At 35.7% G+C, this 16,925-nt stretch overlaps 4 protein-coding genes across 6 annotated transcripts; 3 read left to right on the top strand and 1 right to left on the bottom strand.

The window, feature by feature from the left end:
- The first annotated feature begins 225 nt into the window (after window positions 1–225).
- Window positions 226–3,470, top strand: LOC136344484 (heparan-alpha-glucosaminide N-acetyltransferase-like). The gene is made up of 9 exons (XM_066291993.1): window positions 226–780; window positions 840–940; window positions 1,000–1,121; window positions 1,765–1,964; window positions 2,095–2,353; window positions 2,408–2,534; window positions 2,587–2,736; window positions 2,794–2,918; window positions 2,977–3,470. Exons 1-9 carry the CDS (start codon window positions 536–538, stop codon window positions 3,337–3,339), a joined length of 1,692 nt encoding a protein of 563 aa, XP_066148090.1. The 5' UTR covers window positions 226–535; the 3' UTR covers window positions 3,340–3,470.
- On the bottom strand, window positions 1,325–6,107 carry Mppe (Metallophosphoesterase). Of its 2 annotated transcripts, XM_066292001.1 has the most exons (7): window positions 5,928–6,107; window positions 4,972–5,217; window positions 4,743–4,917; window positions 4,431–4,688; window positions 4,140–4,371; window positions 2,038–2,131; window positions 1,325–1,975 (listed from the first exon to the last, which is right to left on the bottom strand). In XM_066292001.1, exons 1-6 carry the CDS (start codon window positions 5,936–5,938, stop codon window positions 2,097–2,099), a joined length of 957 nt encoding a protein of 318 aa, XP_066148098.1. In that variant the 5' UTR covers window positions 5,939–6,107; the 3' UTR covers window positions 1,325–1,975; window positions 2,038–2,096. The 2 variants fall into 2 exon arrangements, with proteins under 2 accessions (XP_066148098.1, XP_066148097.1); XM_066292000.1 differs by lacking the exons at window positions 1,325–1,975; window positions 2,038–2,131 and adding an exon at window positions 2,976–4,088 and having other exon boundaries at window positions 5,928–6,106.
- A 108-nt stretch (window positions 6,108–6,215) lies between these two features.
- Window positions 6,216–9,759, top strand: LOC136344482 (probable RNA-binding protein 19). Its single transcript, XM_066291991.1, has 11 exons — window positions 6,216–6,447; window positions 6,506–6,710; window positions 6,756–6,895; window positions 6,948–7,205; window positions 7,261–7,429; window positions 7,479–7,685; window positions 7,741–7,932; window positions 8,129–8,391; window positions 8,665–8,800; window positions 8,854–9,110; window positions 9,163–9,759. Exons 1-11 carry the CDS (start codon window positions 6,412–6,414, stop codon window positions 9,757–9,759), a joined length of 2,460 nt encoding a protein of 819 aa, XP_066148088.1. The 5' UTR covers window positions 6,216–6,411.
- A 422-nt stretch (window positions 9,760–10,181) lies between these two features.
- AnxB9 (Annexin B9) lies at window positions 10,182–16,826 on the top strand. Of its 2 annotated transcripts, XM_066292004.1 has the most exons (8): window positions 10,182–10,342; window positions 12,304–12,358; window positions 13,366–13,527; window positions 14,133–14,352; window positions 14,789–14,868; window positions 14,979–15,225; window positions 15,278–15,459; window positions 16,393–16,826. In XM_066292004.1, the coding sequence occupies exons 2-8, from the start codon at window positions 12,329–12,331 to the stop codon at window positions 16,444–16,446; spliced, it is 975 nt and encodes a 324-aa protein (XP_066148101.1). In that variant the 5' UTR covers window positions 10,182–10,342; window positions 12,304–12,328; the 3' UTR covers window positions 16,447–16,826. The 2 variants fall into 2 exon arrangements, with proteins under 2 accessions (XP_066148101.1, XP_066148102.1); XM_066292005.1 differs by lacking the exon at window positions 10,182–10,342 and having other exon boundaries at window positions 12,199–12,358; window positions 16,022–16,826.
- Window positions 16,827–16,925: the final 99 nt, after the last annotated feature.

Genomic DNA, 16,925 nt, shown 5'->3' with positions numbered 1-16,925 from the left:
AAATTACCCTAGAACAATTTGATAATCCTTTAGGGCGATTTTTTGTGTTTTATTTATATTGTGTTTTGACTATTTGTCAATTGTGGAAGGTTTAAAAATTTATGTTATGCACCGAAAAAATTACGCAAGTTTACATTTGTCTACGTCAATAAAGTATTTTACATATTCTAAATTAAAGCTGACAATCAAAATAAAATTGAACATCGGTTACGTCTCCGAACAGAACTTTGACAGTTACAGTTACGACTTCTGAAAAAATAGAAACAATAATACTCTTTTATCTTCAAATCGTTTAAATCATCTAAAGTTGAAAAGTGATCATTTTGTTCTTGTTTAATGAATGAATCAGTGTCTTGTATATTTAGTTCATCGTTTGCTCTCTAAAACAAAACAGAAAACAACGTGAGTGTCAAATAAACTCCTCAAAACGTTGAAAAAAAAACAAAGCGCTGAACCTAACAAAGTATACTACGCACCCAAACAACTCATACTTTTTCATCAGTGTCCTCAGTTTCGCAGACTGCACAGCATAATAATGCTGTTTGCAAACAAAAAAAAGTGCCTGGAAAGCCTCTCTGCTCTGAGCTATGATGAAGCCTGCATAGATGTTGTTAATCAACAAAATGAATCGGTTACGATTTTTGGACAATATGAGCAATGCCATAAATGTAATTTCCAAAACTACACAGTTTTGGAGCCCTATAAAAACAATTCCATATTGGTTTACACTCAGTCACCATTAACTATTTTCTGGGAAAAAGATGGAAATGATAATTGCAGGTTGGTTAATTGGTTGTTCCCTCATCAAGGACATGTTTCAGCATTATTTTTTTTTTCAGTTTTACTCAACTCTTCTATGAGCATTATCGGTATGGCTGGAATATTACTAAAGATTGTTCTCCTCTTTATATTAAAGAACCTGCAGATAATGCCTATTTGCGTAAAAAATTATATGTTGTTTTAATAAGGAATTTGTAATGGATTTTGTTGTTTTTTCAGCTATCGTGATGGCTTTTGTGGTTCTCTTTTCATTTGGAACCCTTTGGTATATGGTGAAATGTGTTTATAAGAATAGCGGTAGGTTGAGGCAATTCATTGCCTGGAATTCTGAGTTGGAAGAAGTGAGTTTTTCAAGTTTTTTGTGAGGGTTGTACAAATGTTGATAAAAATTGATCATGTGATTCCCCTAATATTGTTACAAATACCTATAATAGATAAAACTTCAACTTAAGGATCTTACATCCATGTTTTTCATAATAATTACCAAGATAAAAACAATTAAATTTTTTGTGTTCAGGAAAAAATGGAAATGATAAGCACTCTGTTTTGATCTATAAATTTATTTAAATAATGCTTTGCAAATGTACTGATGATTCATTATAAAGTCAGATCTAACTATGCATCATGTATGATTCACTTAGTAATGTCCAGGAGAATTGTTTATTTATAACTGTTTGATAAGGACAAAAAAGGGTAAAGATAGTTATGTATATTCTGCAACATTGGCAAATTTCCTGTATTAATTTGCTATCTCAAATACTTCTAATGAAAGTCTTGGGCCAAGTCCTAAATCTTGAAAGTTTAATTTCATGTTCTATCTAGTATAAGCCTTATATAAGGTGCTGATCCTGTACAGTTGCTTTTCAATACTAAAGATTTGTGCAGATTCTCAAATAGAACAGTAGCAGATAATAAACATTTGATATTGAAATTTATTGCCAATATATATAAAAAAAGGGGAATATAAATATTTCGTTTTTGAAGGATCTCACAGGTTCGGCACCGCTCGTTATTGAACGACCACCTTCAATCAAAAAACACCCTCATAGAATCAAATCCATAGACATATTTCGAGGATTATGCATTATGCTGATGATATTTGTGAACTATGGAGGAGGTAGTTACTGGTTTTTCCAGCACTCCGTCTGGAATTCCATTACTATAGCAGATTTGGTCTTTCCGTGGTAAGAATAACCTAATTAATAAGTAAATAGGAGAGTATCAATTTTTATTTCTCCAAATACTGTTCTTTATTACCCTTTTCCGCTCGTTGATCTTTCTGAAATTTATATTTTTTCACCGAAAAACTTCCAGGTTTATGTGGATAATGGGTCTCTCCTTGGCAGTTTCCCTGCAAAAAAAACTGTATAGAGCGGTGCCCAGGCACACCCTTGTCGTCCATATAATACGTCGAAGTCTTGTGTTAATTTTTCTGGGCATTGTAATAAACTCCAGCAAGCACAATTTAACTATTGCTGAGCTAAGGCTTCCTGGCGTTTTGCAACGAATAGGAGTAACCTATCTAATAGTTGGCCTCCTGGAAATTGCCTTTACTAAAAGAATCGAAATTGAGGTTTGCAATTTTTATTTCAGATGTGCCAGAAAATTGTAGCCACTTATATTTTAGAGTTTTTCATGCTTTAGTGACATTATTCAAGCCTGGCCTCAGTGGCTGTTTATCTTAGTGATAGTCGGCTTTCACACTTGTATCACGTTTTTAGTTGATGTGCCTGGTTGTGGCAATGGATACCTAGGTAAATTATTAAAGGTTTTTATTGTTGAGTGGGTTTTAAATAATTTATTTAGGACCTGGAGGATTGGATGACGGGAATAAACACTTTAATTGCACTGGAGGGGTGACCGGTTACATTGACAGGCATATTTTTGGGGAGCATATGTATAAAAATCCTAATTGTAAAAAGGTTTATGAAACTACTGTTTACTTTGATCCTGAAGGTACTGTGAAACATTTTGCTTTTAATAGAGATAGCTGAAATTTCAGTTAATATTTAGGAATATTGGGCACTTTAATGTCCCTCTTGACAGTTTATCTAGGGGTTCAAGCCGGTAGGACTTTAAATACTTATCAAAATGTCAAAGCTAAAACTTTGAGATGGATAATATGGGGTTGTTTGTTGGTAAGTGCCTTCGTTCTGTTTTTCCACCTCAGGTGCACTTATACAAGAGTTATTTCAGAGCTTAACTGGAGGAATACTTTGCGAATTTAAAAAAGATGACGGCCTAATTCCCTTGAATAAGCAATTGTGGTCCCTATCTTTTGTTTTAGTTACGGCAGGGTTTGCCTTCCTAATTCAAGCGTTTTTGTTTGTTATCGTGGATATTTTTCGCAAGTGGGGAGGAAGACCATTTTTTTACCCTGGCATGAATGCTATAATTCTTTACGTAGGGCACGAAATATTCAAAAACACCTTCCCTTTTGGGTGGATACCCACAGTCGATACACATGCTGCCTATTTGTTCATGAATTTATGGGGAACCGCGTTATGGGTAGCCATAGCCATTTATTTATATAAGCATGACGTTTTCTTTACTGTTTAAGTATGTTTTTTTTTCATTGGAAGCAATATAACTCAACTAATTTTAAGGACGAATACGTTTTTGATGGTGCTTTTTTTTAAAGCAAATATTTTAGAGGAAGTTTGCTAATAAATGAAGAGTTGAAAGTTAAATGATCGAGTTTTCTTCAGAAATTGTTAATTTTAAATTGGTTAATGTAAAATAAATACACTTACCTGAATAATAATCTATAAGTGAATAGATGTTTCATATTTTATTTGTATAATTACCGAAGTATATAAGAATATATAAAATTCGTTATGCAAAATAGTTTTTCTGAGAAATTGAACTTTTCTTCCCAATTTGAGAAAAAAAGCAGCACTTGCTCCTTACATACTATAAATACGCAACTTTTATGCTTTAGCAAAGCACATACTTTCTTTAGCAGGGAGAAAAAATATTTTCATCAAGGCAATGAATATTTCAATTGCCTTTCATAATTATTGGATATTATGAGCCAATGCACGCAACGAGCAATTCTGTAATACATCTTGTTGTAATTACCTGTAAGGAAAGAAATACAAGCAGCTTTCAGGGAGTAAAAAAAATTATATATTCTCAAAATTCCTAAACCCTTGTATCATAATTTTTTTTCATAAATTTTCTAACACAGCCAAAACTCTTAAACAGGAAAAAGACCAGCAGAGGTAGCACAACCAATGGTAAATATAAAGCTAAACGTTCGAAACGGGACGGCGACCAGAGTATCGTAAAACTAAGTTCGTTGTTTTCTAAATAAAACTTTATGGGTAAACTCTTTCCCATCAAAAAAAGTTACTTACCAATTATGGCATATCCATAACCAATTTTGTTGGTTCCCATGCGATAGTTGCACGTGGGAATAAGTATTTCATACATATTTTGAATTCCCAAACTATATTCGTAAATTTCATCATGATCAGGGGTAATTGGAATTATATGATTATCCTTGCGAAGCAAAGCATCAGTGCTTATTATCATTGACTTATGTTCGTGGGCAGTGAAGAGCACATGAGGCATCATTTTGTTAATCACCTAAAAGCACCATATTCCTGGTTTTGGTTTTACTTAACAAAGCAACTTAAAAAGAGTACCTTTTCAGTGAAAACTGAAGGTCTAAACATTAAGGGCACATGACTCAAACCAATAAAAATCCTGCTCGTATCAAAAAACTCTCTTTCTTTCTTATAGACTGGAATTATGTCTGTTAGGCGATTGATTTTAAAAAATGTTATATTTTGATGGTTAATAAGGCTAGGTTGTGAAAAAGCCCTCTCAAACCTTTGCAGTTTTTTAGGGGTAACATCTGTGTCCTCTCCTCCAATATCGTTATCACCAGGTAACCAAATGTGCTGCAAGGTTTAATATGGTACTAACCATAACTTTGCAACGTTTTTGAAACGTACTTTTACATGCTGAAATTCACCATATGGCCTCAAAAAAATGTTGTACACTCGCTTCACATACCCTTGGAAATGATCATTTGATGCTATATGTGCTTCATCCATTATGTCTCCAAGAAATACAACCACATGGGGCTTAGTAAAGTGAAATGCGTAATAATAAGTGATTTTTAAGTACCTTTAGAAAAGTCCTATTCAATATGAAGAATCCTGTTTTAAAAAATGTAATTACCTATCACTATCATATATTGTAAAGGGAGTAAGTATTTGAAGGGGTTCATTTAAATTGCCAATTATCTGTGGGTCAGCAACCAAGAGGATTCTAGTGCAGGTTTCCTCATTTTTACATACCATGGAAGGCCAGGAATGGCTTTTTAATTTGTATATTACATACTCTGCATAGAAGAGGTAGGAGAGTATCAAAATTGTCCAAAAGGTTAGTAGCAGTTTCTTCTTGGATAACCGTGGAAAAGATGCCCTAAAGTGGGGAAGTCAGAAGTAGGGGTAAAGAATAAAAAATTTAATTCTGTGTACTTTGTTTTTTTAGTGTTGGTAGATTAAAAGATGTAAATCAGTAACTGGAATCTTATAGGACATAACAAAAGGTGTAGTTTTAGGGTCAAGACCATTTGATTGCTCTTTGATTCGTATAAGTATTATACAAGGTGGTATTGGAATGTGTCAAAGGCATAAGCAATTAGACACAGTATAATTAACATAAAATATTGAGCTACCATTCAAGTAAATAGGAACCTTTTCAATAAATCATTAAAAATGCTCCATCTAAGTGGCTATGCTGTGCTTTGAGACTCTGACTCCTTCCAAGGTACACTAACCAATAATAAAAATACTCAATAGACAGAAACCCATTTGCAAAGGAAACAATTTGAGCAGAATTGTACTACTTGAAATTTGGAATAAAAATGATATCAGATCTCGATGAAGGTTAGCATGTCATTCAGAGAAATTTCCAAGAATAAGCATTATCGAACGGAGTCGTTAATGCTGATATTTTAATTTCAGTTGCAAACCCTTTTGGTCAGACTTTTCTAGGGAATTTCCTGAAAACCCCCAAACTTTCTGGCGATATCGAGACGTATGGTAACACTAATTAAATCTAAATTACGCACTAAATATGAGGATTTAATGCAATTTAAGATACTTTATTAGCAAAGAATGGCTACTTACTTTACTATCATAATGGTTACTTGAATCTTGAAATTACCATAATGTTTGATTTTAAACTTAACGGGAGATGCATTAAAGAACTCTTTGCTACATTTTCATTGTGTCATTTTAAAATAATAATTAAAAATAGAAATTAAAAAAATTATAACATAAGGGATCATAAACTACCTAACCTCACTTTCTACGTTCTATGTGTTTGAAATTAATTACGTGTCACAAACAAAAAACAAAGCATTGAAAATGATGTTGCTGACATCTATAGTTTAAGTGTATTAGTGGATGAGTCAGTTTTATCTCTTTCTAGCGCATAAAGTGAAAATAAGACGTATATAAATCAGGTATTACCTAATAAATCATATATCATCTCCTTTTTGTTAACCATTTTTCAAAACTTAACCTCAATTTATCACGTGCTGTTGACGGAGAGCTAAAGATTTTGTTGTTCCTATTTAATTTCACAAAAGTTATTAAATAAACCACAAAAATGTCCAGATTAATAGTGAAAAACCTCCCCAAAGCAGTAAGTGAAAGTCCCATTTAATTTCAATAAATTGCTGATTTTTATACACTTATTGAAGACCACCGAAGAGAAACTGCGGCACCTATTCAGTGAGCATGGGACTATTACGGATATCCAGTTAAAGTACACGAAAAAGGGCAATTTTAGGAATTTTGGATTCATTGGTTTTCGCACAGAAGATGAGGCTAATAAAGCCCTTCAATCTCTAAATAACACATTTCTTACGACTAGTAAAATATCAGTGGAGAAATGTGCAAGCTTAGGTGAGTTATAGGTTTTATCAGATTTCTTTTAATATTGTCAAATAGGAGATACCAGTAAACCTAAAGCGTGGAGTAAATATGCGTCAGATAGCACTGCTTTTAAGAAGGCCAATACTGCCAAGAAAATCCCAAAAGAAACAAACTACAAGAAGAAAGAGACTGAAATTGTTGAGTTATTGGAAAAAGTAGCTACTTTCATTTCTCAGTTATGCTAATATTACAATACTATTATTTCAGTATAAAGATGACCCAATGTTTGAAGAATTTTTACAAGTCCATACTGATGTAAATAAATTGGAAAAACTAAAACAGAAACATCAGAAATCTTGTAATGAAAATGAAGACACTGAGGAACATTCTTCAGATGAAAAAGTGGCAAAACAGCCTATATCAGACATGGAATACATGAAAATGTTAATGCCAGGGGCTGAAAGGAAGCCTCGACAGAAAATGGAAAAGAAAATAAAAGAAAAAGTGAAACTTTTCAATTTGAAAGTATGTATAATGATCATGGTAAATGTTGTTTAATTAATGCTAACCTTATACTTAGCTGATGGACCTCCCATATAAATTCAAAAAGAAGGACATAAAAGACTTTTTTGTGCAAAACATACCATTTAGCATTAGAATTCCAAGACATATAAAGGGAATTGCTTTTGTTGGTTATAAGAATGAGAAAGCATTTAAGAAAGCTTTGACCAAAGATAAGAGTTTTATAAGTAAACTCTCACTAATTTTAATAAGCTAACATTAATAAGCTTTTTTTAGAGGGTAAACAAATTAGGGTCGTACATTATGAGAACAAAAGTCTGTTGCAGCAAAATATTGAGCCAGATCTTAAAACCAGCAGATGGAAAAATCAGGAAGAAGCTTTAAAAAACGAGGAAGGTATTGCGGAATCTGGAAAGATTTTTGTCAGGAATCTTGCATATACTACTACAGAGAAAGATCTTGAGGATTTGTTTTCAAAATATGGTATTTTTGAGGAAAAAACAGAGAGAACAGTTTAATAAGTAGTTATTTTTTTAAGGCACTGTTGCTGAAATAAACATGCCCATTGATTCAGTTTCAAAGAATCCTAAAGGTTTTGCTACAATTACTTTTATGTTGCCTGAGCATGCAGTTAAAGCCTACTCAGAATTAGATGGAAATATATTGCATGGAAGGATGATACACTTGTTGCCAGGGAAAGCCAAAGATATAGTGAATAATCAAGATGAAGGTGAGTTTTTATTGTTAGAGTATTTTAATGGTGAGCTGATTATCGTATATTTCTTTCTGAAATTGAAATGAAACAAATTGTTTATATATTTATTGATCACAACTTTAGGTAAACGTCCATTAGTTATCCACTGTAACTCTACAGGTTTCGCTAAAAGTATATTTCTTTAATCCAGACTTATTTATTTCAAAAACAGAATCATCTAATTACAAACAACAAAAAGCAGCCAAACAAAAATCACAAGCGGGCTCTTCGCACAACTGGAACACTCTGTTTTTGGGCCATGATGCAGTGGTTCAAGCAATTGCCGACACTTATGCAGTATCTAAAGAGACTGTAGTGGGTCCCGAAGCCAAAGGCAGCGCCGCAGTGCGACTGGCCATGGGAGAAACCCAAATAGTTGCCGAAACTAAGAAGTACTTGGAGGAACAAGGGGTTTTGGTGGATGTTTTCAATTCGGTTAGTGGTTAATAAACAAATATAGTCTCAGTAGTCTTTCGGTTTAAAACAAAAAATCAACTCATAAATTCGTGGAGTGTAGATATTTCTATTTCCTATTCAGGCTTTTTCATAGCAATATATACTTTATTGTGGATTATGTAGCAATAAATAACAGTAAAGAAATAATTCTCTCTGTCATATATTTGATGTATTTTGTATCAGTGAAACAATTTGATTTTATCTGAAATATATAAAATCATATAATTACAGATTCACTAAACGTGTTTTCAGGTGCCAAAATCTCGATCAAAGACTGTGATACTAATAAAAAATCTGCCTTCTAAAACTGAGGGTCGTGAAATAAAAGAATTGTTCGAGAAACATGGAGAGTTAGGCAGAGTCATTTTGCCTCCTAGTGGCATTAGTGGTATGTGCACATTAATATTTTATGGCTACTATTTCAAAATTTTACTTTTGCAGCGATTGTGGAATTTCTCCAGCCTTCAGAAGCTAGAAAGGCCTTCCTTAAGTTAGCTTACTCAAAATTTAAAAGTGTGCCTTTGTACCTTGAATGGGCCCCTGAGAACAGTTTACTCGAGCGCAAGCCTGAAATCCAAGAAGAAATAACGGAAAAGGTTAAAGAAGAAAGCGAAGAGGAGGAATTGGAACCCGAATCTGATGCTACGTTATTTGTCAAAAACTTAAACTTCCTTACTACAGATGAGGGACTCCGACAGGTATTATGATTGGTTTTATAATAAATAACAAATGTATTACATTTTTTTCCAGCACTTCCAAAACTGCGGTAAGATCAAGTACGCGACAGTAGCCACAAAGAAGGACGTAAACAACCCCGGAGGCAAACTCTCAATGGGCTATGGCTTTGTTCAATTCTACCTGAAATCTAGCGCCGATAAAGCCTTAAAAACCCAACAGCAAAGCGTCTTGGACGGCAAATCCCTGGAGTTGAAGCGCTCCGAACGCACATTAACCAATGTGGTCGCCTCCACAAGAAAAATTACGAAACTCACAAAGCAAACCGGCTCTAAGATCCTGGTGCGAAACGTGCCGTTCCAGGCGAACAAAAAGGAGATTTTTGAGCTGTTTAGTAGTTTCGGGCAAATTAGAGCTTTGAGACTGCCGAAGAAATTGGGCCCAGGAGCTGATACTCACAGGGGATTTGCATTCATCGATTACACATCGCAGACGGATGCGAAATCGGCCTTTGAGGCATTGAGTCAAAGTACCCATTTGTACGGAAGGCGTCTGGTGTTGGAGTGGGCCACTACCGAGGAGGGAGTGGAGGACATTAGAAAGAGGACGGCAGAACATTTCGGCAATAAGGAGGAGGTTAAGTCTAAGAAAAGTGTTTTTAATATTGAATAAAGATCTATTTATGTTTTATTAAACAATGGTGTTTGATTAGAGGTTGATTTCTGTCTACCCAGATCTTTCCAAAACAATATAAAGAGGTGGAGAACAGTTTTGCTTTCACTCGATCCATTAAAGATTTGACAAATCTTTAAAAATAAAAGTAAAGAATTTTAGACTTCGTTATTTGAAGAGGTGTTCAGGATATTTATACGATATGCATAAAATGGAATACATAAAGATAATAATGTCGAATGTGGGGAATTCCAAAGCAAGCAATAGACGAAAACTACGCTTGATCGAGTTAATCCTGTAATGTTGCTAGCTGGGACGCCCATGTTAAATTTAGCCCCAAACGAGCCGCCACTTTCAACCAGGACGACCTCGACACCAAATTGCCAGTGTGGTGACTAAAACAAAAATTTCTCTTCAGCTTTAACAGTCAGCAGGTTTAATTCCACTTTCTAGCGAGCAGGCGTAGCAGTATTTCCTGCGATATAGAGTGAACGCGCATCTGCACAGTTTTAATTTCTGTCTATATCGGCCAGTGGGTGGGACCCCGATTTTACCGATTTTTACCCTGTTTCTTAGAGCACATGTAAGTAGACTTATTACCTGAATTTCTGCTTTAGTTATTAGTCAGTGTGTGCGAAATATTAATTGGTCGAAGATATTTTATTCAAGAACATTTTGCCGGTGGAATGTCTGTGGTTTATGTGGCGATAGCAGCAGAACCATGACCGGTTTCCGGCCCCGGTGTTCGGGTACCCGTACCAAAACTCCGCCGTTTTTGCAAGTTTAGTTGCTATGCCGGAGTTCGCACTCCCGTCGATTACTTGTAGTTGTAATTATTGATATTCCTTAAAAATAGATCGGTTCACTATAGGTTATCATGGTTATAAATAACTTTTCGATCCGCATATGCTCTGAAAAAGCGCCGTTTCACACTTTGGGGGAACCATTAAGAAAATATTTTATTGGAGTCGATTTGAGCCTGGTTGAAATGTATAGTTTAGGCATAAAAATAGTTTCGATCTTTGTCCAGTAAGCCGGACTAAAAAAATTTTAATTTACAGGAAAATGCTGAAGTGTGAAATTCTAAGGCTCGCCAAGACTAATTTATGGCGAATTTTAGCAATTGTGACGTAAAGGTAGACTCATTTGGCCCAAAAAAATAAATATCAGTCAAATCAAGAGATTTTTAAGATACCGAACTTAACAAATTCTGAATAGAACTCCTAACTTCAAGGTGCATCAATTGGGAAATTGAGGAGAACATTTTTTATTTTTTCCACTCATTTTTTCTGATCTAGAAACAGCTCAAGTGAGATAGATATTGAGGAGAACGTGTCCGATTCAAAAACCCCATTGGAAATCTTAATTTTCCGGACTCGTTTTTGTTTACTTAAGGTGTTAGAAACACCTTAAGTGAGATACTGAGGGAATCATGCCTGATTTAAATCTCTCTATGTATATCTAATTTTTTGCTCACATTTCTGACCACAGTTCCGTTTTTTTTATTTGGATTCCCCTCCGGATGCCCGAACAAATGAAAGCCGTGGCTCTTGAAATGAAACCACAGTGTGTTAGATTTTTTTTCTCATTACCTACATATCCTTAAAAATTGCATAAATTGCGTTCTCGTTGTGGCAACAGCCATTTTGCAATGCAGCACAGTTCCAATTGCAACTGCGGTTGCCGATATGAATTTTAATATATATTTTTTTAAGTCCCACCAGCATTCCCACCTTGACCCTTCACGTTGCTTAAAGGTGAGCCGTGGTAATTATTCCTACAAAGCTGCATACAGCAGATGATTTTGTGAAAAAAAAATTGAGAAATCTCAATCGTGTGGAAGTGTAAAAAACCCCGAAACATCCCGGCTGTTTTTGGTAAATTTAAAGTATCGAGAAGCCGGCGCAATGCACGAAAAAAATTTTTTTTGAACGATTTTTATTCAGAACTTTGACGAGATTTCAGGTTAGTTCATACAGGGCGTTTTGTTAGAAAAAACGGAACTTTACTTTCACTTTCGATCGATTCTGTATACTAGATTTTTCCTTATAAAAACCGATTGTAACGAATTTGCGATTTTCCCCCGAAGCGCCTTTTCCAGCTAATTTTCTAACAATTTACCGTTTCCAAACTTAAATGCGACCAATAATGTGTCCATAACTCATATCAGGCTCCACCCGCCTCATTTCTATTCGCGAATCATCTTAATTATTTATGACTAAATATTCCCATTTAATTCTCCATCCATGTGAAAGTTTACAACTAATCTGTTTTGTGTTGTTAACACTAAGCAAATACTATCTGAAGTCAGACTATACTATAAGTTCCAAACATAAAATTCTTTGAATCACAATCGCAATACGCTGTTATTCACCACTGCAAGGTAATGGTTATTTTAAACGGTGATGTCACTAGTTTGTTAATGCTGTATTTATTGTTAACCGGGCTGGTGCCGCCACTTAGTTGAGACTGACATTCCGCCGACCAAAGTAGTACTTCTTTAAGCGCCGAGTACCTAATAGTTATAGAGTTTTGTTTTCTTAGAGACTAGAACCGACCAGGAGTAATCATGAGTAACCAGCAGTATTATCCATTCAAGGTAAGCTTTTAGCCCAAAGTCGCACTTGTCCGGATTATTCTAAACATACTCGTAAAAATACTTATTGCTTCATTTAGTTTTCGAGGTACCGTCAATCAAGCGTATTTACTTGGAATGTTTGACTTTGAAATCTTTACTGCATCCTGTTTCTGTGTTGATAACACATTCAATTTTAAGCCCTAATGTGTGCGGTAATATATTGATGACATGACATGGGGTGTGTCCTAGCTCATAAATTTAATGAGGGCAGTGCTGACGAAATTTCCCGTTAGTAGCCAGGCAAACAGACTTGAAATGTGCGGTGCCAAGATGTCTCGTCTTTGCCGAACGCACCACTTTCATGTCGAGTCCAGTTCAGGATCGATTATCCACTTTACAGAGCGATCTCAAAAGACCCCAGATATGGCACTTTTGCATTGGACCGCGGTCAATAACGCTCCTCTATCGCCATTAAACTGTTCAAGTTTAGCGTTAACGTGCAAGTAGGTGCAATCGAGCAAGTAATAAAATTGCAAAATGGAAATTTGAGATGAATTCACACATGTAAACCCAAGAATTTCCGAATTAAAACTATTCCTCGCAACAAATAAATCTTCCATTCAGTCATTAGACTGGTTATTTCATAACCTTGGTATGCAACCTTCGTGTATTAGTCATGGAATAATTTTACCATAAACATGTTTATTGATGTACAGTGACTACATAAGTGGGAAACGTGCAAATCTTAATTGCTCGTTTTTGGACCGCTGATTGGGGGTCGGTAATAAGTACCAATTAGAGAAATTACTCGTTCTTGTACTGTTACATGGGGGATAGATAAAAAGCATGAAATACACTTTAGCGGTAAAGTTATTGAGTAACGTGCTAAAAATAAAATCACGAGACCAAAACATCACTCATTCAATGTTTAGAATTGTGAATTTATGTGATATTGAGGGGATCGTGTTGAAAAAACACCGGAACAGTTGCGCAGCAGCGCCAACATTTTTTTAATATGATTTTTCTAGTGCACCCCCACTGTATACCCTGCGGACCCCTTCGATCCCGTTGCCGATGCCGCCACTCTGAAGAAGGCCATGAAGGGCTTTGGGGCCGACGAAAAAGCCATTATCGATGTCTTGGCCCGCAGGGGGATCGTTCAGAGACTGGAAATTGCCGAAACTTTTAAGGTAATTTCTCACCATCCACAGGATGTAAACACAATAATGCGTTTGGGTTCAGTACTTGCTGGTAGATGTTAAACTGGGTCAAACCTACTCGTTTCTTTACCACGATCTTACATCACTTTTCCCACGCTCTTTGTTAAGGTGTTGTGGCGCCATGAATAGGCGGAGGTAAGGGAATTTTCAGGAATTTTATTTATTGTGTACTCCTCGTGGAGGAAGATTCCCGCTTTAAGTTTATTAAAATTGGTATAGTTTCATGTTTATCTTGTAAGATTTGGAGACGACTTCGACAGTGTAAACTGAGGTAATTCTGCATCAAATAATCGGCCAAGTTAAGCGACCCATATTACACACGCGTGTTAAGCCGACGCTTTACTGCCGAATGGCTACGTTCATTACGGTTGCTTTGCGAACTTTGAAATATAAATTCCTAAGTTACTGAAGTCTTAACATTATAGTTGTCACTCAGACCTCTAGCTGTGTACATTATTCTCTGTTAGTTCAATCTAATGGGCGTTTTAAATTTTGAGCCACGTACGACCCATTCGCACTACGAATTATACTCTGCACTCACTAGTAAATAAATATTCATCTGTGCCTACCTGTAGACTTCCTATGGTAAAGACCTGATTTCCGAACTGAAAAGCGAACTCGGAGGAAAGTTCGAAGACGTAATTGTTGCCCTCATGACTCCTCTACCTCAATTCTACGCTAAGGAATTGCACGATGCAGTGGCTGGACTTGGTACTGACGAAGAGGCCATCACCGAGATTTTGTGCACCTTGTCCAATTATGGTATCAGGACCATCGCCCAGTTTTACGAACAGAGTAAGTGAACCATAGTTAGGAACCAAAATTGAATAGAAAATTGTCCCAAAGTCACAATTTGGTATATTTTCAAAGCTATTATGTCTTGGGGAAAAAATTATAAGAATGGTGATTTATGGATCTAATGATAAGTACTTGGCATTGGAAGTCAAATTAGCAAGGAAACATTAATTAAATTATCAAATATCAGAAGCACTTGGTATCGGAAATATAAATAATGCTAAAGGTATAGTAATTAAATTACTGAATATCAGAAGCTCAAACTAAAAAAAATCGCATTTTGCTTTGCAAAATACCTCTTTCAGTACCTCTTCAGCCTTAATCGAGAGTTACATCAAAGTTTTCAATGAAGGTGTAATATTCTTAGTGAAGAGAATCATTCACTGTCTTCACTACAGATCGAACAGTTGCTTTATTGATTCTTGATTTCTTTCAGTGTATGGAAAACCTTTAGAGAAAGACTTAAAAGACGATACTTCCGGCCATTTCAAAAGACTGTTGGTTTCTCTCTGCCAGGTAAGAGTTCCAGTATTGCAAGATATGAATGTGAGACCATTTGCAAGAGACCCTTTTTTCGATTCTTTCGAGGAATTAATTGTTAAAGTTGATAATAAACCCACCCTTAGGCTAATAGAGACGAGAACCAAGGCGTCAACGAACAACAAGCCGAAGCCGACGCTCAGGCCATCATTGAAGCCGGAGAGGGCAAATGGGGCACAGAAGAGTCCGTGTTCAATTCCATCCTTATCACCAGGAGCTACCAGCAGTTGAGGGCCACCTTCGCTGAGTACGAACGGTTGACCGGTAAAGATATCGAGGCCGTTATCAAGAAAGAATTCTCAGGAAGCGTCCAAAAGGGATTGTTAGGAATTGGTGAGTTGTGTTTATGATTCCCTAATTTAATGCTAATAATGGTCTCTTACAGTCAAATGCGTGAAGAGCAAAGTGGGATACTTTGCTGAGCGCTTGCACGAGTCCATGGCCGGTTTGGGCACCAACGACAAGACACTGATTAGGATTATCGTGTCCAGATCAGAAATTGATCTGGCTGATATCAAGCAGGCTTTTCTAGACAAATACGGCAAGAGCCTGGAGAACTGGATTCAGGTGAGTTCAAACTTATCCCAATATCTGGTGGTTTCATCATTTCATGTCATTATGGTGAATGTTATAATACACGGTTAATGTTTTTTCTTGTTAAGGAATGTCATATGCTTTTTCTATTTTCTAGCACTGTTCATATCTTTTATTGAAAGAAAGCGCTCTGACAAATTAATTACAAGGGCTACTCTTGATTCTATTATTGAGCCTTTAGGTATAGAGGCTTGATGATGAATGAGAGCCTAAAGACAGTCACTAGTAAATTCTTTAATTTTATGTTATAGACTGGTGGTACTTTTTCTTTACTGTTAAATCATTAGTTTTTCTTGCATTTGCATGCTAAATCTAAAAATCGGTGGAGGGGTGAGTGGGAATCTTAACTAGTGCACGTTTCTCTTTTCTCTTTTGTAATGCTTTAAGTGTTGTAGATTTTTGTCAATATTGGTGGTCAAAGGGGTTAGAGGTGTGTGTAAGGGTTGGTTATTTAATTTCAATTTCCTGCACCTTTAATACCTTTGCAAAAATCCCATTAGAAAAGGGCTTGACTAATACGTCCTTCCCATTGCAGGGTGATACTTCCGGCGACTACAAACGGGTTCTCCTGGCCATTCTCGACTAACTTCCCAAACATCTCAAAACACGCACTCCATAAGTGTCCAAACTCACTACTAAAGCAACTTTGTTTATTGTACGATAGTATACTCTTTCAAATAGCTTGTTCTCGTCAACTGCCACTAGTCAATAATAAATTATTCTATATCGTTGTTATATTGTTGTGCTTTAAATGGTCCCAGAAGGGGATTTATAGAAACGATGATCGATTTTACTATAATTCATTTTATGTTGATCACTTAAATATTCAAATCGATTATTGTTGCCACCTGAAATAGTCGTCGTTGTCACGATTTGCGGTGACCTGTATTTTTGTATTGCTTTCAGAGCGATGTTGGTTCCGACATTAAGTATGTGCTGGTCGTACTATCTACATACTAAAGCGTCAGGGTCGCACAAATTTTCATATATTCTAAGAAGCTAAAGGGAGCCTCCGTAGACGTGCATTTGTACTAGGCTTAGGTTACTTGTCTGTGGCCTTAAAAATATAAAAGTATTCCTACTAAAAACGTTGATATTCTAAAGTATTTTTCATTTGAGTTATTGTTATTAAATTATTGTACTGAATACTCGAGAATTATTTCTTGTCAACTAGAAGAAAATGGAGTGCAGATGTAATGGTTTTTCTTTTATTAGACTTTAGTTGTACGAATTCACATGTTATTGGTTTTTTATATATTATATTACTGACAAATTATTGTCAATTTTATAAACATTTGTATTTGTGCTTAATCGTGCTTCAATTAAACACTCATAGATAATTTTGAGTTTTTCTTATTACCTCCGAACTTCCAGCTTGCCCAAGTGAGAGTCGAGACTTTCTTTGAACTTACTTGTGTGTGTGCTGTTTCGATTTGAGA

The sequence above is a fragment of the Euwallacea fornicatus genome, chromosome 17, assembly GCF_040115645.1.
Source record: "Euwallacea fornicatus isolate EFF26 chromosome 17, ASM4011564v1, whole genome shotgun sequence".
Classification (NCBI taxonomy): Eukaryota; Metazoa; Arthropoda; class Insecta; order Coleoptera; family Curculionidae; genus Euwallacea; species Euwallacea fornicatus.
Note: the sequence above shows the minus strand (reverse complement) of the source record. Positions and strands in the feature narration are given on the sequence as shown.